Source organism: Telmatherina bonti, assembly GCF_933228915.1.
Source record: "Telmatherina bonti genome assembly, chromosome: 5".
Classification (NCBI taxonomy): Eukaryota; Metazoa; Chordata; class Actinopteri; order Atheriniformes; family Telmatherinidae; genus Telmatherina; species Telmatherina bonti.
The window spans coordinates 33,053,785-33,075,787 of NC_136623.1; the positions used below are offsets into that span (position 1 = coordinate 33,053,785).

The 22,003-nt window shown below is 39.7% G+C and overlaps 1 protein-coding gene across 1 annotated transcript in view; it reads right to left on the reverse strand.

The window, feature by feature from the left end:
- Positions 1 to 22,003, reverse strand: part of LOC306756437 (proprotein convertase subtilisin/kexin type 4-like) — a gene marked incomplete at both ends in the record, with an annotated part of 271,266 nt that overhangs the window by 221,006 nt on the left and 28,257 nt on the right. The window contains 2 exons of the mRNA XM_079241166.1: positions 5,068 to 5,171; positions 19,167 to 19,266. Coding sequence (XP_079097292.1) covers positions 5,068 to 5,171; positions 19,167 to 19,266 — 204 coding nt within the window. The remainder of the gene's footprint in view (positions 1 to 5,067; positions 5,172 to 19,166; positions 19,267 to 22,003) is intronic.

Sequence of the window (22,003 nt, forward strand, 5' to 3'; positions counted from 1 at the left end):
CCACTCAGGGGTTGCACATTCAGAGATCTGATGACAAACGCAGAGGGGTTTGTTCATGTCAGGGACAGATCTCTCACCACTGAATTAGTTATAACAGAGTTATTGACATCTGTAAAGATGGTATTAGCAACAGCTTCAAATGCTCCTCACCCTTTCGCCACTAAGCACAGCTGTAAATGCGAGCAAGTTGTAGATGTTAAGCAGCAAATTACCAAAAACATCTGCCATTTCTCACAGTGTAAATGCGACCGCAGTGAATTTGCATATTCGACTAAATCCACCTTCACCACAGTGGCAATATAGTGGCAACATTTTTAGCGTTAATAAAAAGTTATAGACTTTGTGGTGTGAACAAACAGTCATAAGATAACAACATTTTCACAGAGTAATCGTACCGTTAACTCCTAAATATAAGATCGAGACATTAATCTTTACACTGCCTTGACGTTACCTGCAGTTGTTTATTTGTTTTTTTTGTTTTTTTTTTACTAACCTTTGATCAGAAGATTAAATACTTTCTTTGGGCACTTTCCACAGCTGGAAGTGTGATACCATCCTGCTATGGAATATTTAGAAGCCTCTAACTACGTGTACGCATTAAATTTTGCCCGTGTTGTGTGACTATCTATGAGGTAAAGCTGAATGAAGTAGGAAATCTCCTTTGAGTTTGTAGTTTTGGAGGTTTGTAAATCAACATTTTAGCACCAAAAAAACATTTTTTTGTTCTTAAATGATCACTGTCTGACCTGACACATAAGTGCTGAACTGGTTTGGAAAAAGTACAATTTTTCATTCTTGGTGAAAACCAGTTAACATCAAATTAACAGCACAGGGGTCTAGACAGCACAGTTGCCCCCAGCGGTTTCTGGTGGTACTACTCTGTCTGAAGAGCACAGATGAAATGGTGCGTATCCGTCTTTAGAGTAGAGCTGAAATGGGCATTAAGGCAGTATTGATCCCAAACGGTCCTCTAGCACCTGCCACATAAAGCTGACGCAGCCGTAAAGCTCAGCAGTTATGTATGTGGACGCATGATCCAGTAAACATGATAGACTCATTCTGTGAGAACAAAATTATTCTAGTGAAACATTAGACACAAAAGACACACAGGTATTAATAATATTTCACATTTTTGTAATTTGTCCTGGTTAAGACTTTTTGTGTCTTTAGTTCTAGTTTCCTGTTTTATTTTTGTAGTTTTTCTTTATTTTCCTCATCTCTGGTTTCCTGTTTTATTTCCCGTTCATTTAGTTCACCTGGACTCAATTAGTTGATTCATTACACCTGTGTCTTGTTTTGTTTCCCACTTGTTCACACACTCTCACACACACACACACACACACACACACACACACACAACCCATTTTAAATTCAAAGTGAGCATTTCGAGAAGCTTCAACTCTGTTGTTATCATTATGAAGAGAGAGAGAAAGAGAAGAAGAGTGGAAGAAGAGCACAGTGGAAAAAATGTTTGTGTGTGTGTGTGTGTGTGTGTCTGTGCATGTTTGAGAAACTGCATCTTGGGAGCAGCAAAGCTTTGTTGTAAGTGTGAATAAGGCATCTAAATGAAGGCAAGAAGCAGTCTGCCGACCACCAAAGAGAACTAGGACCAGCCCTGGGGAAGAAAACACACACACACACACACACTCACAAAAAAATGGCACGCACGTTTGTAAACGTGGATCTAAGCCCACAGAGAAGAATCTTGAATGGTGATTCATTTTGTTTTACACCATAAAGTCAATGACAACAGCTTTTCACACACAACAGAGGATCATCACAACACTGTGGTGCAGTGCAACTTAACCTCTCCTCTCCAGCTCACGCACGTTTCTGCACAAACAGGAGAGCAAAACAAAAACACAACTCTATAAATCCTACATTTGATCTTTTTTGGTGAAAAAAACACACACACTCTTACAAGGGCACACACTTTCCACAAGCATGCTCAGGATGCTTTATAGATCCCGGCAGAGATCCTCTGCAGGAGCTGAACTTGTCCTCAGTGAGGGTACTATAGGCTAAACCTGCCTTGTGTGTGTTTACTCCTCCATCACACACACATTATTTTTTCAAGGAACATGCGCACACATACACACATGCATTTGTCTAGGCCTGGCAGGCTACCAACCCTGAGCAGATTACTGACCCTCAATCAATATCTACGTCCACCAGAGGCTTATTAAACGCAGCACAGTGAAAGCAGAAGCAGAAGGCAGGCGAGCGGTCGACAAAGACAAAGGTCCAAAGCTTTAAACACGCTTCTTATTTTTCATTATTCTGCAACTGATAATATGCTCCATTGTCTTGTTAATGCAATGAGCCAATATGCTCATGGTTGTGCAATGAGTTAAGTGTCTCACTTTGTGCTACACCACATGCATCATACTGGACTTTATAATTTTTTCAATAACATTTCTAAAGCAGGAAGTGACTCTTTGAAACGGATCACATTAATAAAAAATAATAATAAAAAAATGTTTCTTCCACCTCAGTGTCATTATTTCACCATCATCTCCCCTTGCTTCCTCATTTCTGTCTCTACCACCTTCCGCCCCCGTCCTGACTCTCACCCCTCCATCTCGCCCGAGAGCCGCGGTGTCAGTCAATCTGTTGCCTGTTGCCTTGGTGAATGTTTGAACCCGCCTCTCCTCCCCCTCACTCTGCCAGATTACGCCCTCGCGTGTCACTCAAGACCATCCGCAGTGTGGATTGGCTGAGCTTTGCTTGCCCTTGTATCTCTGGCAAATTCTGTGAGCGGAATGTGTTACAGCTAAAATCTCCAGATAAGAAAGAACTCATTGTTTTTTAGAGATAAATAAACAGGAGCCTTAAGTTATATAAAAGGTATTAAAATGTTGTTGTGACACGTTTTCATAAAGCTATGACAAAGTTCGGCTGCAATGTGACACAAGTAAAAATCAACAAGAGGTTCTCTATCAATGACTAATCTGCTAATTTATTCTGCACCTACCAAAATATGTCCATAAGCGTCCAAACTAGCTGAAATTATCTTCACTTTTTTGACGTGACATGTCTAATTTCTATAAAAGCAAACTTAACTTGAATCAAACACGATGCAAATCACATAAAAAACACTTAACCTAGATCATTTTAAAGGTCCCATAATATGCTTGTTTACCTTTACAATGGTTTTCTCGCAGTCACACGTGTCTCCATATCCTGTATATGAGGCCCAAAACTTCTGTCATCTCTCTCATTTGTTTGCTCCACTTTTTAGCAAACGTGCTGAAACAAGAGAGTCTGAGATCTTTCTCTTTGTGACCTCACAAAGGGAAATAATCCCTCCGCCTGGTAGTGGATACCACCAACAGCTAGCTGAGCCGGCCCTCAGCCCGTTCACAGTGGAGGCCAGTAGAGACACTTTCTGCCTCTTTCTGTCTGCACACTATGGAAGCATAGATCTGTAATATGAACTACTGCGACTTTATTGACTTATAACTTGGTAGTTTTAATGTAAAAGCGTGAAACTGATTAGATTGTGATACATTTTGAAATGAAAATGTGGAATATTAACCATTTTTGTCTTTGAATGAGGAAACTGTGCTTGCTGTTTACCAGAGAAATGTTTATTTTACCAAATGGGAGGGAGTTGTCCTTTATAGGAGAGATTGTTCAACTGTGATGCATGGACTATGTCTTCCAGTCTAACTCTCCCAGTCCCAGCAGTGCAGGTCTTTAGAATTGTAATTTTCAGCAGACAGCAGTGCCATAGATGCAACCACTGGTACATGTTTACCAAAAGCAACACACACACCCAGACACACACGCGCATGCTCACATTCAGGTGACCTGCTTGCACAACAACAAATGATAGTAAAACAATTCATCTTTGACAAATACAACGAAAACAAAAGGAGAAATTGTTTCTGCTTGACAAGAATCATTTTAATAAAGTTTATCTTGTTCCAATATTTCCGTGTCACAACGACGTCAGAATAAAAAAACTTTATGTTGCACGTTTTTACAACAAAGCTTACACTGTTATTATGTGATAAAGTCCTTTTTAAACCAGAATCAGACTCTGGACTTTATCTGTCCCACATACCAACCAAAGTGGCATACTGGTTAGCATTGTGGCCTCAAAGCAAGAAGGTTGCTGGTTCGAGGTTTGGTCAGTGGCCTTTCTGTGTGGAGTTTGCATGTTCTCCCCGTGTATGCGTGGGTTCTCTCCGGGTACTCCGGCTTCCTCCCACCGTCCAATGTTAGGTTGATTGGTTACTCTGAATTGCCCATGTGAGTGAGAGTGGTTGTTTGTCTCTGTGTGGACCTGCGGTGGACTGGCGGCCTGTCCAGGGTATACCCTGCCTTTCACCCAAAGACTGCTGGGATAGGCTCCAGCTTCCCCACGCCCCTTAATCGGACTAAGCAGATCGGATAATGAATGAATGAAGTATACTCAGACTTTTGGAGGAAACAACTGAAGGCCAAAGACCAGAGAAAGATTTACTAATCAAGAATATTTGTGTAAAAACCAAACAAACTGTAACAACATTACCATAAATTAATTTATTTTATCACCAAGCTCATGAATGGTAGTAATAATTCTGAATAATAAATCTACATTTTATGGGTAACAACGAGCTCTACAGCTAAAGTGTTGTTTTGTGCAGCCAGTTAACTTTGCAGCCTCTAAACATACTGTTGCTGTGCTCCTGCTGGTCCTCACACACACACACACACACTTTGGCCAAACAGTGTGAAGGAGACAGCTGAGGGGATGAGCATGTCATGTTGTTGCAGCCCAGTTGTGTGTCAGTTTTACGCCGAGGCTCATCAATCCCAGACATCTGTCTCAGTTCAACACGGACAACCCCCTTCACCTCCTCTCTCTGCCTCTCCGTCTTTCTCTGTGGTCTCCTTATCTCTTCATCTTCAGTCTCTCTTTCTCTCTCTCTCTCTCTAGTCACACATGAAAGCCTGCCTGTCTTACGCCTGTCAGAGGAACATCCTTCAACATGAAGACAAGAACAGAGAGGGGAGACTTCCAGATAAGACCAATGACGACACCGACACACACATATATATACACATAATTAGACCCACCAGTTCCCACTGCATGGGCCAGAGAGGGTCGTTGAAGGTGAGGGACTGGTCACTCCTTCTATCCTCGGCCGGGCTGTCAGCTGCAGACTCTGTCCTGCGTGAACCTGAAAGCACACAGATCTATCACATGTGTATGCCTGCATGTGGTTTTCCTTCTCCTGTCTTAAACTCAGACTTCAGGACATCCCTGGTCTCCGACCAATGGGTTCCTGGATCCCCCTTCTCACCACTGAGGTAGAACACTGCTGGCAGATTACCATATCATTAGCATATTGTTAGCATCTCATTACAGTGGCGGAGCTTGGCTCACTGTATGAGGAAGTGTGCTCAGCTCATGAAGGCCTGCAGCTTTCTCTCTTTACACCTCATGTTGCATTCATTGCCATCTCTTCCTCCATCCACAACATGCGGCCGTAACGTCCATCTCCAAGCATCTGAGCCACCTTCCAGCTTTTCACACCAATATTTGTGAATATAAATCAAACCAAAATTGGAGATAATTTTACCCTGTTCCATTATTGAGTTCAACATGCCTCTAAAGCAAATAAAATCAGACACACTTTTGTCACATCTAAAAAGGTATCATGTTTTATTGCATGTAAACATAACTAATACCGTTAAAACGTGAATGTAAATGAGTGACATCAGCATGAATAACAAAGCATATCACAGTGGAGAGAAGCAACAATGACAAAAAGTCTGAGGAATAATTTGTACTGCTTAAACGTAAAGAGCTCGACAAGTTTACAGAACAAAAACAGTTTTTGTGAGATAGATTTGAGGATTATCTAAACAGTACCAACAACATCATAATGAGTCACACTAGCATTAAGCAGCTTCTGCATAATGACTATGAAAGAAAAGACTAATTTCTTCATATTCTTTAACTCTAAACATAAAAAAAAAACAGGCAGTGTAAATTCTGAGTCCCATGTTAACTTCCTGTATGGATAATAAAACATTAAGCTGCTACAAACACAATTTAGGAGATTATATTCTCAGTACATTAAAACCTGCTTTCATCCATAATAAAATGTCCTCCTGTTGGGAGGAGAATGTATTGCATGATCTGATCTGATTACGCTCAAATCCACCTGGATTACAATAGATATAAACATACTGACACACAGAGGAATGATACCATCAAAGCAAGGTAAACTGGGTTTGATTTAAACTGGGTGATGCATGTGTGCCAGTAAAATGGCTAAAAGGAAACAATCAGTTTAACAACAAGGGGAAAAGAACAGAGAAAAACATTATTTTTTATTTCTGTAGTAACTTAATCTTAAATTAAAAGAAAGAAATTGTGGAAAATGTGGTGAGTTATGAATAATAAACCCAGAAAACTGTTCATTTTCCTGCTCTAACAACATTCTCAGTGGTGGCATCTTTATTTGTCTCTTCTGCTTCAATAGAGTTAAAGATCATTTATTTCTTATCCATCCCAAAAACAAAATAAATACAACTAAATCTGAACAACTTAATATTTCTTAATTCCTTGCATTTTATCAGATTTAACCCAAAAAAAAAAAAAAAAAAAAAACACTTATAAGCAACATTAGCAGTGCCAAAACACACACTTGCATTTTCATTTCCCCTCTTTCCTGTGTGGGAATTAACAGCCAGCTGCAGTGCTCATCCACCATCTCCTTGTTGTTTCATCTTCCTGCCTCTCTCTGTTGCTTTTGTATCATCTGTCAGAGCTGAGGCTGAGCAACACTGTGAGGACGGTTACACACAAAGACAGAGAATGCTGCAGCAGGACGTGAGCCAGTGCATCCTACTGCAAACACAGCTACCACTTCCCACTACCACGCACCGATGCACATTATGCGTGTGTGTATGAGTGCGCTTACAGGTAAACACGCATGCATGTATGATGTAAATTTTAAGCAAACATTGCAGTTGTTGTACCAGTCTCATCAAAGAGGTTTAGCATCTTAAAGGTCACAGTGATGTCTCAAGGGCATTTCTTTAAGCCTGTGTGCAGTAGGAAACACTTGTATAGCAGAACAAAATGAACACAAAGGTCCTGCAAGGGTCCAATTTTACCAACATGCACCTGCGCAAGCCCCTCAGGATGACTACCAAAATCGACTCGTTATCCCCGGATATCGTCCAGTTAAATCCAGATCCCACCCGTTAATGTATTCTTCGCGACCCACATCTCAACGTCAAATAATTGTTCTTAATTAACTCTTTTAATCTTATTAATGTTGCTTTGTAATTTTTAATTTATAGTAAAAAAGAAAAAAGACAACAAAACAGTAAATTTATTTGAAGGTTTGTTTTAAGCAGACCTTGCTCTGAACATTTGTTTTTAACTTGGATAATATTGCAGTGAACCACTAGACCACCTCCCTATAGTCTCTGGTATTTTTGCCAACTGGGTACTTGATTCATTTGATTTAAAGATTGCTGCATAAACAAAAAAAATCATCCATCATTCCTGGTTAAGCGGTGTTGTCTGTTCCTAAATCACATAACCAGCTGGGAAAGACCTCTCTGTGGATGATCTGGATGCTGGGATCGCATTAACCTTCAACACACATTGTTTTTGCAAGCGATCGACAGCAGTCGGTGCATGAATGCGCCAAAATACTGTCACGCAGTTCACTGTTTGTGAACTTGCAGGGTCACATTTAGAAGACAATTATGTATCTTAACAGGAACTGTTTGAGCTACTCTTCAACAAAGAGATCATCGCTCGTCCACGAGACTAATCTCTATGCAGACCAAGTAAAAGATGCAAAGGGGGACAGAGCAGGACGATCGAGTCATGTTGCTTTTGAAACAGGTAGGCATGATTTTTTTTTTTTTCTGTTTGTGAAAACGAATGCAGTTTTATAAGGAAAAAACATAATTTTTTTTATGCAGTGTGATGAAGGTTAAAGATGCAAAACTTGATGACCTTCCGACGTGACGTTGCAGCAGAGTTTCACAACGTGACTTATTCAGCAAAGAAACGTAAGAAGATTAAAAGAAAAAAGGGACGAAACAAAAGTCATTGTAAGATCATCTTTCACTGGCTGGAGAGAGCTAACAGGTCAGGTTGGATGCAAGATGGATGCAGATATAGCACCGATAGGGGTGCGCTTGATGGGACAATGGCAAAAGTTTGGTAATATGTCTTTAGGCACGAGGTTGGAAATACTCTGGTAGGGCTTCACAGAAAACAGAACGTGAGCACATGGTCTTCATAAGGTACAAACTGTCCCACTGAGAGAAGCACCACTGTGACAATCTTTTGTACCCTTAAAAGTACTATTAGGTACTTTATTTCAGAGAGCGTACTGCAGAAGTGGTTAGAGCTTGGGTTAGGGTCAGGTATATTCTCTTCTGCAAGGTCAGGCTTGGAAGTGTATGCCACGACTTTTTTGTCGACTCGGCATAGGACAACTTTATTCTACCGATTACATACCTTTAATTTTAAATATGAATGTGAGTCTCTTTTTTTTCTTTGTCTCTGTAAAGTTTGCTAATTTATTTATTAATTAATTAATTTATTTATTTATAATATAATGTATTTATTTTATTTATTTATTTTATTTTATTTTATTTTATTTTATTATTTTATTTTATTTTATTTATTTATTTATTTATAATTATTTATTTATTTATATTTATTATTTATTTTATTGAATTGTTAGTCTTTATGTTTCTATATTATATTTTATTGTAATTTTGTGGTTTTGTCAATAAAGAAGTTCAAAAAGGGAAAAAAAAAAAAAGAGCCTGTTTAAAAATTTTTAAAGCACCTTAACATTTATCTATTTCTCTATCGGTCATAGGGTGTCAGGACAACCTACACTCATCACTCTCATACATCTCGCGTGTTGTTAATCCCGCATCATAGCAGAGAGGAAGGATGGCAGAATCCTATAACATCTTACCTACTTCACAAGTGATTAACTTTAAAGAACGTTGTTATTTGGCATTTTAAATATGTGCAGTGTGAATGCTACTGATTACTAACCGAACAGCACATAGTTAATCTTCATTATGTATGTATGTATGTATGTATGTATGTATATATATATATATATATATATATATATATATATATATATATATATATATATATATATAATGGCTGTGATGGTGACAAAAACCTGTGAAGATCTAATTTCCCCAAAGAAATCAAAGTTAAGAATTGATAAGGGAAGTGATTGTTAAACAGAATCAATAATGGCATCAATATCAATAAAATCTTATCAACACCAATCCCTTCCTGTTACCAGAATGTTGAGTATTTGTAATTAGTTTTGTGGTATTCTGCTACAGCTTGTTAAGCACAGAAACAAACAAGCTGTTAATAAGATGAACTGATTTAAAAGTAAAAACAGAGTTGACAAGAATTAACTCTATCCAGTGTTTGATTTCTTTGCTAGATTAGAATAAATTGAGGAGATATTTCCTCCTCCAAATGTATTAAATGCATTTACAAAATTATATTACAATTTCTCCTACTACATAATGTCTTTTGAAGATCGGAGAAAAACTAAAACAAAAAAGCTTTGGTAGAAGTGCTCAGACGCTCCTCTGGTGTTAAGTCCTGTAAGTGTGTTTACTTCTAACACTGCAAACCGCGTTTTCCTTTGACACTTGGTCTGCAGCGATCCAAAACCTGTGAAAATCACAGCACAGTTATCAGAGGTACTTCTGAAGCTTTAGATATGTGTTAATTTATTTTGCAGACACTATATGTGTGTGTGTGTGTGTGTGTGTGTGTGTGTGTGTGTGTGAGTGTTTGTGTGTGTGTGTGTGGTAGAGGGGTTTGCGATTAATGATGAAAATAATATTTTTTATCAAGCAATTTTGAAAACAATTTCAAAGTGCTTCACTTTTTTGCGGATTTAAAAACTCTGCGCTGAAACAAATGTGTGTTTACGAGTCTGATTCTGCTCTGTATATAATATCTACAACCAATAGCATGAAATAAAAGATAATACAGGATGATACATCATGACGTGGATAATAGCAGACAAAACTTGCAAATGGTCGCAAAAGAAAAAAGAAACAGCTTTGTTGGAGAGATTTAAAGGCAAGAACAGGATCAGCTCACTGGATTTCCGTTGGTTAATTATTACTCATAGTTAGTAGTCCACTAGACTCGGTCTGATTGAGGACTCGGCTCAGTTGTAGGGGGGTGTGTCGACGTGGACCGAGATTGGGTTTACGCTGCACTTTTAGCCAGACCATTAGAAAAATATATCCCCTTTTCCCACCAAAGGTGGCGCCGTATTTAGCAAAACAGAGGACAACACCCACGTGAAGAAGAAAACTTCCACTATTTCCTCCACTAAACATGGAGACGAAACTATTAATGTTTTGTGTTTTTTTTATTGTGTCTTATGCGAGTATACTGTAGAAACACTGCAACAATGGACGCAGTATGAACAACAGACAAGCCAGAGGACACCATTGCTATGTATTTACCCACAATGCAATGCTACTTCAAATGCAGTAAGTGACTTTATTTTTTTCAACTTCCTGTATTTGGTCCGCTTGAAACGGACCAAGACCTGGATTGTAGGCGGACCAAGCCCGCTTCTTTGACCCAAATCAGAATTTGTTTGGCGCATTCACATTTCCCAAAACGAAGCAGACTTTCTGAAAAAACAGATTAGGATTCGAATCAAAAAGGCTGTGAATGCGCTCTGAGAATGTTTCATCGCTCGTGTCAGACCTCTGCAGGAGGTGAGGAGGGCAGTAAGGTTTTAAAAAGCCTTACCGGTACATATAGCCAGCGTTTACATGATATAGACCCTGTCTCTTGAGTCTGACGTGTGGATTAATCTGAGCTGTGAGATGCTCTTCGTTCTGTTGGTTCTTTATGTTTTCTCGTCTGCTGAAAAGAAAAATCTAATTGATTCATCAGTGGTTCTTTGCTACGTATCATAATCGGTACATTCAACCAGCTAGCTGCATCATCTCCAGAGACGATACGTTATGAGGTTTTTTGACACTGGGTGTCTTTCTGTCTACACTGAAACGTCTACGTCAGGACACAACTACAGTGCAAGTCTGGAATATAAAAACACTGGAGCGTAATTAGTTCCTTTTTTTATCAAGTCTTTTATATTTAATTTACACCTTTTCTCCTCCGTCTACTTCATGCAACCTCGCTGAGCCCTCTCATAAACGCATTTGACTGTTTGACTGAACCTGCCTTATAATTATGCACATCATGATATAGGGTACTAATCAGTCTAGGCCACAGCCTCCTTCATTACACAAATGAACCTGAAAATGATTAAAAATCTATAAGAATTCAACTTTAAAAAGTCTGTTGCTGCAGTACACAGAAATGAAAAGGCTAAAGTTTTCTGTATAAGTGATGGGTTTATATATAAACACATAAAAACATTATTTCTTTTCGGATCAGGTCCTTAACTAGGTCCTGAGAAATGTCTAAATTTTCTTATATGTGCTTATCATGAATTCAATATCCCGGTCATAAATATCATAGTAAAGTGTTTTCCTGGATGCTGCATTAGACATTTAAAGTCAAAGGAAAATTATAATAATTTCAAATAAAGACTCTACTTAAACACTGGAGATCAGCATAATCAAAATCTGCAGATGATATCAATCCCTCAAATCATAAGTCAGTTCATCCACCTATAAGCAGCGTTGAGGTCCGAGTTCACTACCACATTCTGACAATGGTTGGTTGCTTTAGTGGCAAACACGCTCACACAGTCTCTCTGCAAATGCTAAACTTCTTCCGAGTCTTAATTTGGTGGCCTCTGTGTTGTCTTCTTCCTTTTCTTCTTCTTCTTCTCTGGTTTGTTCATTTCATTAGTTTATATACAGTATACAACTCAACACTGCCCACGTCATTTCTGGTGGTATCTGGTGGTATCTAATTATCAATGTGTCTGCGTATTTGTCTTCTGCATCAAGCATAAATGTTCTTTTAATTAAACATTTACACAAAATGCAACCATTTTTTCAAAATGAATGACAATTGACAGAGTCATTGGAGAAAATGTCTGTTTTTCATAAGAGAACATCCAGTAAAACATGATGTAAGCAGTGCTGAGGTCATAAAAATTGTATGGATCAAATGCGACACAATAAGAAGTACTAAGTATCTCCGTAAAATTTAAAAATGAAAGATTGATTGTTGAAATATTTTAGTTAAAACTAAGCGGCAACCTCCGGCGGTAAAAAGTGAAGCCTATGCGGAAGTGCATAAAACTGCAGTTCCCCCTTCATCCACTAGGGGCTGCAAAACAGAACAAATCCTCATAGACTCCCATGTTAAAAAGGTCAGCTTCACAGCAGAAATAAACATGACAACTGTGAGGGGAGTAAATCTTTTTCTAGCTCGCCCCTTTTAAAGTAATTTAATCTCGAAGTTCGGCAAATTTAGGGGCGACTCCTTTTGATTGACAGGTATCAATCTCTGGTTCAAGTTAGAAGAACGCAGAAAAACCGCAGTTTTTAGGCGGTTAACAATGTGACTTAGCTATGGCCCACTCACCTCCGTTAGTTCTCGTTATCTCGGGGCTAGTTCGGTTAGCTCTTAGCTACAGAAAGCTCAGAGTTTGCTCCATGTCAATCATCTGCCATGACGCTCACGGCTGCCCTCTCAGCTCCATCTCTTTCCCCATATTTGTATTTTACGGGCGAGACGACGGGCATGACACTACCAACATGACGATGGTAGGAACCGCCCACCGAGCTTCAATTCAGCTCTTCAGAAACCTACGGGTGACGTCACAAAGGCTTCGTCCATCTCTATATATACAGTCTATGGTTAAAACTTACCGTTTCTCATATTTTGGTCCCGTCCCTTCAGTGGTGCCCGCTTATCTCTATGGTGACTTTGCTGCCTCTGCACCCAGTGAACCTGGAAATCACAACAAAAAATTATTATATACACATATCTTTTTTTATAATGATAAAAAGTACTCATAAACATTTCACTTTTTAGCCTAACAAAATCACATTTCTATTGCTGATGCGTGCCCTCCAATGCGACTCCTATTTTACTTGTTCTTTGTACGGCTTTATTTCAGTGATGTTGAATCTGACAGGATAAAAAAAAAAAAAAAAAAGCGTAAAAGGCATGAAGTATTAGTAGTAGTAAAGTATTTTGTTCTCTTTAGTTTTACTCCTCTTTTAAAAGCAGCCAGAGACAAAATCCATAGCTCAGGGAGAGTTGGGCATCTTTGTGGAGAAGAGTAAAGGGTTTCCTCTTCATTAGTTCAAAGAGTACTCACTTGCTCTCTCCTGTGCAGTGCTATTGTCCCAGGTTAAAAGCAACAAAAAACTCCTCTGTCCTCCACACAACACACACACACACATACACACACCCTTACTTTCTTTCATAGGCCGCTGTTTGCAGCTTTGATCTGATAAGAGGCTAGTCCTTGTGAAGGTGGGCGCAGTAAATCAAACGACAGATCACAGACACACGTGTGCGCACGCACACACACACAAGCATCCATATCACTGTCAGATCACTATTGTCCTCTTACACTTAAATCAGAGTGGAAGAGGTTGAAAATAAATACTATTGAGAGGCGGCCGCGGTCTTTTATGTCCTAACAGGCTGCTGCTTTTATTCTGCCTTCATGTTCTTCAATTAGACTCAATTAACAAAAGCTCACAACTGGTCTTAACTACCCATAGAGCACGGCCGTTAAAGCGAAGAATGCCACATACATGATACTCAATGAGGAAGACAAGGACAAGGGGTGACATATGCACAGATCCGTAAAAGGAATTAAATCAGTAGTTATTTTAGCTAGCACAAACTGATTCATTTAAATGGTTTTAAACAACAGTGTAAACCTGGTCGTTCATTCATATTTTAACATGTTTACTTTTTCAGAATTTATATACATTTATCTTCATATTAATGCACTAAAGCTAAGGTTAAGTTTTATCTGAGAGTCTTGGCAGGCAGGGAACATTCATATATACCATGCCAGGACTGGAGGACCCCGTGTGACTCCACGCAAAGGTTAGTTTAGGCTATAGTCTGACTCCAGCTGCAGTTTCACTGAGGTGAGAGCTTGTTTAGGCTACCTGGAATTGTTTTCATGCATGCACTGTCCACACGCTCAGCGCCAGCAGGGATTGGCTAAGAGAGATGTGGAGCCGGGACCCTTATTAGAGTAAAATGCTCTTGGAGCACGAATGAATTGTAAACAATTTCGGCAGAATCTTGTACTCTGTTGAACCTATTTTACTGCTGCAGCATAATAAAAACAAAGACCAGCTAGAGCTTTATGGATTTATTTCCCACTGATGGTTTTATGAAAAATTTCCTCAATACTATTTGTTTACAGCTCAGGTCCTGTAAATAATTTGGATACAATATACACAGTGGTATAGAAGCTACAGATTAATAAAGACTTTAGGTTTCTTGAATAAATCCTGGTTCTTAGAGTATCATGAGAAGGTTATGTCGATATGGGATACGCTCTCTGCTTGCATTCCTCAGAACACGTCACCAATCCTGGTTGGCTGGTGATGATGAAGCTCAAGTCATCCTACCTTTAAGTTGCCTGCACTGTAATGCAGTACCACTCACCAGCTCACCTGTTCTCACTTCTCACAGCATGAAGTGCAAACACTCTGGCTCAGAGAGAGACCGAAAGGAAGCAACATGTACTCATAACATAACGCCTCATATACTTCCTGTGCGGAGGGCAAATCGGAATGTGTAACTATGCGTTCCTCATGTTGACATACATTAATCAGCTGCCCTGTTAAACCAGATGCAGCAAATATGCTGGTGTGACCATCCATCTTTAGGAATATTTCTCAGTTCAGACACCTGATATACAGGTTGTCACCCTTGGAGGTGACAACCGTAAAGGTTCTGTCCCACTTAACATGAAAGTTCGGCTGTGCCGCACCTTCGCAGCTGATCGAGGCAACAGAAGTCAACAGAACAGGTTCTACCTGGTGCGCTACAGTGCGTTTCTGAAGCGTCCCCGAAGCGCTGTCGCTTCCTGCTTCTCTAAAATACAAGTAGTTTCTATTTTTGCCGCTTGCTGCTTTGAAACCATGTCAATCTAGAGCGAATTGTTCAGGCAGTAAATCAGTAGATGAAAACCGAAGTGGATTTTGCCAGTAAAAGAATACATGTCCACTTTGGATGCATTTTATTCTTAAACATCAACATTTCTTTATTACCAGTGGCACCGACGCGGTTTCAACTTAATGAATGACACTGGCTGTAGCTCATGAAGAAGAGCAGTTGTCTTTTAACTGGACAGTTGGGACATCGAGGTTTCCCCTGAGTATGTGCCAAAATGTCCTTGGGCAAGACACTGTACCCCAAATTGTCCCTTGATGTCAAAAATGCGCATTTATCCTGGACGAGGAAAGCTAGCTTTTGTAACCTATGGTTTTGACACCACACATGCCTACTATAAAGAAATAAAGAGCAGTCACATGAGATGCAGTGGAACTGTGCATGTTAATTTAGCTGCTGGTTTATTGTTCACTTTAAAGTCTGTTCATGAAGCATTTTAAGTAGGTCTGCACCAACTATGGTACAATGACACAATCCTCATGCGAACCGTGACACAGACAGTCTGTGACGCTCTGTAACTGCTGGGGAAACAGTGTGCCGGGCAGAAAGCTTGGTGCACCCACTCCACAGCACTCCCACAACGCTTCTGTGTTCAGTGGATCCCCGGGGTAAAAAGCTACAGCAGGCTCCTGTAGTCATTGAAAACGGATTCTGTAGACAGATTGAAAACGGTTAGCTTCTATGGCAGTATGAGGCTTCTGGAAGGCACTGTTGACAGTTGTGGATGAAGATGCATTGCAACTAGCAGGTCCATCAGTGTCATGCAGAGCATGATACGAACCTCCATGTTCTTAAAGTCCAGGAAGGAATCCTCTGAGTCGGACTTGCTAATGAATGGGTGGTCCTTCCATGAGCTCAAAACTTTTTCCAGGAGCTCCAAGGCCAGAGGATGTTTACCCCGCTGCACATTTACACACTACCTGCATGTCCATGCAGTGAGTGTGAGAAGGTGGCTTGTGCACTCCCCACAATGTAACAGAAACAGCCCCAAATTTGCAGTCATATCAACCATGTCTTCTTCTAATATGAAGAACTCAGAGGTGTCTTCTTCCTCCTCTTCATACTCAAGTTTGAAAGCATCTTCCTGAGTCAGCAATGCCACTGTCATCACTATTCGGCAGCAGCCCAGCCATGGACAGGTAAGGGTCTTTGTCTGACAAGCTAGCTCAGAATACTAGCCTTAGTTGGAGACTATTCGGGGTGAAACAGACACAGTATCTTCACAAACCATGGACTTGTACCACCAACTGGGCGTGTTCTAGCTTCAGGCAACCTGAGGAGTCTTGGTACAGATCTTGGTACAGAGCGATTTTGTTTTTACAGATGCAAGAATGAACCCGAGAGTTCTTGTTTCTTCTATTGTGAGCTGTGTTAGCTGGAGTGCTATCACAAAAGACATGGTAGGAGACGCTGTGCTAAACTGTGTGAATATACCCTGGGGTTATACGCCTCAGTGTATGGGGGAGAGATATAACTAGCTTCTGGTGCATAGACTGTATATAGAGATGGACGTCTGTATATATATATATATATATATATATATATATATATATATATATATATATATATATATATATATACATACATATCTATACACATACACATATGTACGTACAAACACAGCTACGAACTTGCCAGTGTGAACACATACATACACATACAAGCCAACTTGAGATTCATAGTAACTAAACTATGAATCTAAAAAGTTAAATGTAAATTAAAAACATACAGGGAAAACTAGCTACTGTTAGTGAAAAAACCTGCGTGACGACTCAGTGACTGTGTCACATGCATAACTTGCAGAGTGGAACGTGTTCAGGGAAAGGTGATCAACCGCCAAACTTCAAAGTTAAATTACTTTTAAATGGGCGAGTTAGAAAAAAATTCTCTCCCCCTACAACTGTCATGAAGGTAAACCTGACCTATTAAACCTAAAATAGATTTTTGAACCAGGCTGTAAACATGTTTATTTCTGCTGGGAAGTTGGTCTTTTTAACATGGGGGTCTATGGGGATTCGCTCTGCTTTGCAGCCCCTAGTGGATGAAGGGGGAACTGCAGTTTTATGCACTTCCGCATAGGCTTCACTTTTAACCGCCGGAGGTTGGCGCTTGGTCTGGTGGTGGAAGAGACTGGAGAGAGCTGTCTATGGACTATTAATCTAGCAATGTACTGAGATATGCTCCATCTGAAACAAGAAGAGGTGTCTGTTGGTAGCATTGGTTACTTAATGGTAGGATGACGTGAGCTTCACAATCACCATCCAATCAGGATTGGCATAATGAGATAAGTGCTTCCGGGGCATATGCAGAGGGGTATAAACATATAACTTCCATAGACATCCACATAAATAAATAAAAATTTAAAAAAAAAATCAAAATATCTTTGTAAATTATTCATGTGTGTGTCTATCTTTGCAGGTTTTTGGCCCAACTTCCTTTTTAAAACCCCTCTAGCCTTGCCTCTGGAGAACCAGCCAGTACAGGATGATCAATACACATGATAGGGAGCTAATCGCTCTCTGTCAAACCAGACCCTGCCAGCTACTAATGGCACATGCTCAACAGGGAAAAGTGCGTGTATGAGCATGTGTATGTGTGTGAGTTTGCGTCTGCCTTAATGGCAGATTGAGTTCTCTTTAGGGAGTATTGCTCAAGGTTAGACTCAGTGGAAAAGGTGCAATTGACCACACTGTCTGTGACACCGACCCCTCCACTGTCAGCGCATTCATCATCCAACTGTCAGACATAGCTACACACATACAAATACCACACAAACTACACACAATGTAATTTGGGTTAAAAAAAAAAAAAAAAAAAAAAAAAAGAGAAGGCAAAATGACATCAGCGAAAAGAATGAACTATCTTTTAATGTTTGCCCAACAAGTGTTGCAATACAAAGCAAGTCAGTGCAACCTGCAAATCAAACAAACAAAAACTAGAAAACAGGAAGAGAAAGATGCAGATAGACAACTAAGTTTGATATCAACATAGAAAAGACAAAGGCTAGACTGGTGAAAATTGTTGAGAAGAAAGCCTTGTAAAACGGTGAGTGCAAATATAAAAAGAGCAGTGGAAGACTTACATGACTGAACAGCTGAGGTGGAACTGACAGAGGCACAATGTGAATTTGTGGAGGAGGAGAAGAAAGACAGAAAGATGGAAAGAGTTAAAGTGCCTGAGCGAATGTGTATTTTAAGACATCCAATGAAAGATGTGTGTGCACAAATATGGCTTTATAGAGCTGATGTGAATGAAAGAGGAGGGTGGAAGGGAAACAGAAAAAGAAAAATGTGTGTGGGTGTGTGTGTGTGTGTGTGTGTGTGTGTGTGTGTGTGCACACACATAAGGCACCAGCTTCTCTGTATGAATGAGTGGATGTGGTGGATGGCAGGCAGCTGCAACGGCGTGATAGCCAAGTCAAGCTGCACAGATATTGGCGCTGACATTTTGGGCTTCACCGCCCACCCACAGCCCCACGGGAAAGTGATGGCAATAGCACCGACAGCGGCCACCTCGGCCCGCCACCACCTCCTCACCAACCCCACCCTCTGCCTGTCAATCTCAGCTCTGTGCATACTGACGCTCTGTTGGACCCGAGCAGATACTCGGTCTGGCTGGGCCCATTGTGCAGTGAATATGACCCATCATTACCAAGACGCTGCACAGCACTGCTGATTCCTATCTGCTTCTCAACCCACCACCAACCGTAAAGAGAAAAAAACCACAGAGGCGAGAGTTTGTGTGTGCATGTGTGTGTAAAGGACAGTGATAGAGAAATGTAAGCTGTACAGTGGAAAGCACTAAAGAGAAGGGAGGAGGGGGTGAGCTGAATAAACTGCAAGTGGAAACAGATAACAGACAGATACACTCTGGCCCCTCCTCTAGCCTTCTTTTAGGGCACCTCTTGGCCTTCTCTCCCTCCTTTGCCTCACCCTCCCTGCTTCTCCCTCCCCACCCACCCTCAGGCCCTCTGGTGTGTTGCTCACTCCATTGTGTCAGCCTTCAGAAGTGCTCAGTTTGAGTGGCAGGCCGTCACAGATCAGTTCCCAGCTAAAGCGGCCCGGCAGGCCAGGGTGACGGGCCAGGAAGGGATCTAAGTGGGGTTTATCAGCGCTTCTTAACGCCTCTCCGGCTCCCTGACACAAAAGAGAGGGGGTATTAAACATCTAAAGCAAACCAAAAGGCGTGAAAGCTCCTTATAGGGCCGCGGGATTGCGGATGTGACTGGAGTCTTAAGAAAAAAAAAAAAAAAAGATACAAACGCCTCAACAGTGAGGAAGCACTGCGGGGAAATTCAATTTTTTTTTTTTGTTTTGTGCAAATGGAGGAATAGGTGGGAGGAAGAAAGAAATCTGAGCAAAAGAAAACTAGCAAAAGAATCCTTTTTTACTCTATCTCTTATGCCTCACTGTAAGTGTCTCATCCATGAAGCCTCAACAGATAAATGTCAAAACTATTTAAATAAACTATATTCTGTTTTTCATGTGTGTTAAAAACAAAAATGTCAATTTTACACTCCTCTTTTACCTCTAGTTTGCTTGGTAGCTAGTTTGCTTGTTAGCTTGCTAACAAACTACAAAATAGCTAAAAATTCCATGCAAATTGTCATTTCAATGAATAAATATGAATGATTAGAAATTTTTATAAAAGAGCTAAATAAACCATTCATCTATCAGGATGTTTCACTGTCTTAGTCTCACATTTGCTAGTTAGTTTGCTTGTTAGCTTGAAAGAAAAATAAAAAACTAGCCAAATAAATTATTTCAGCTAGCCAACTGTTTTATGCTAATAAATGTAACTGTTTCATGTATGAAGCCTTGATATAAATAATTATAGATCTCAAATGGGAAAAACAAACTATATTCTGTCCTTTACACACATTTAAAGACACAAACATTAGAATATCTCAATCCAGTTTAGCCTCTAGCTTGTCGGCCAGATTGCTTGTTGGTAAACTAGAACCAAATGTCAGTATGGCAGCTAAAAAGAAATCCATTTTATGGCAAATCACAAGCTGAATGTGCATTTTGCCCGGTGATTACCTCCTAACATTTAAACTAATAATTCATCTTACTAAAATTACACAGAGGTTATCACGAGGTTTGCATTTAGTCCACATAACCACCAATCCCAAACAACAAAAATTGATAAAGTCTTCACTTTTTTAAAAAAAACAAATGACTGCATTCAAACTTTTGGAATTTTTATCAGCCATTAATAGATATATTTACATAGACAAATATTCTAATCTATGTGAATAAAATAAATCTGATTACAGATTTCAGTTCATTAAGGTGTATTTACGATATGGACGGATTTCTTAAAATTGTAGCACTTTTGACATGCATAGTCCCTAATAGATCGGAGAAAAAAATAATTTCTTTGTTTTTTTTTTTTACTTTTAATCTTTTGATAGTCCAAACAATCATCCTCTAGTCCAGTCCATTTTGCTGCTGCATTTTTCAAGTCTTCCCTATGTCATTCCCTAAGTATGTTACGTAATTCCAATGTGATTCAATGACACGCAGGAAAAACGTGTACTACACAGAAACAATTGGAATGATGGAAGGAGTGTTTTTGTCCTGCTAATTCGATTGCAAAAAGGTTTAAAACAGGGGTGTCCAAAGTCGGTCCTCGAGGGCCACTGTCTTGCAATGCATTTCTGCTTCAAGACTCAAATGAAATGGATCTAACAGCCTATAAAGGTCAACATAATGACTCATTACTTTGAGTCAGCTGTGTTGGACCAGAAATGTATGGAAAACATGCAGGACAGCGGAGCTGGACACCCTTGGTTTAACCCTCTTGGTCAGATTAAAAATCCTTTTCGACTGATGTAAATCGGATCAGATGAGTTGTTTGGATGACAATTTTATACTAAATAGACGTTAATGTAAACGGTGCTACTGATGCAACCTGAACTGAGGAAAAGTTGGAACATAGGACAAAACAGATTCTTTTTTTTGTTACTTCTATTTTATTTCACACAGTAATACCCAAAACCTTTCATATTTTGTTTCATCAATTTTTTTTTTATTTTTTTTTTTTTATATATATACATTTCTTTTTTTGCAATTCTCGTCTGAAACACATTCTAAAAATTTGGGATGCAAGAAATTTGGGACTAAAGTTTTTGTCTACGGGCCATTTTTTTCAGTAGGAGTATCCGCAAGAGAAATGACTGACATCGGACCTCCAAAGTGGAAGAATTTCCCCTCTACTTTGCATCATCATTAAAATCATGATTAAAAAGTTGAAGGACTGTGATGGAGCACCCATTACGTCTCTGTGATAGCACCACATCGAGTAACCTCCTGACATTTATAAATAACTGAAGAAACTACATATGTTGATATTATTGAAGAAAACCTTTGTCAAGTGCTACAATATGTAATTCCCTTAAAATATACAAAGACTTTACTAAAAAAGATAGGCTGCTGTGGACATTGAGCAGAGCTGACATTAACATGTCCGGGCTCAAAGGCATCATGGAGGAACATTAGTTGATAGCTAGAAGAACGTGGACCAACGCCCTGAAGAAATGCATGCAAGACATTTCACTTTTTTGTTGTATTGTGGTACTACAAGCCAGTATTTCATCCTCTACTGTTAAGAGTGGGAACCAAGTATTTCTTTTATTTGCATCCTCCTTATCATCCAGACGTTTAAAGGGCCTTCTCTGTTCAACCAACTGTATGTTTACCAGTAACTAAAATTAATTTATATAAAAATACAAGTGATAAAGTCTTTTTGCTTAGTAGATTAGAAACATAGACTGTATATAAAGAGATGGACGGAGTCTCCGTGACGTCACCCATTGGTTTCTGAAGAGCTGAATTGAAGCTCGGTGGGCGGTTCCTACCGTCGTCATGT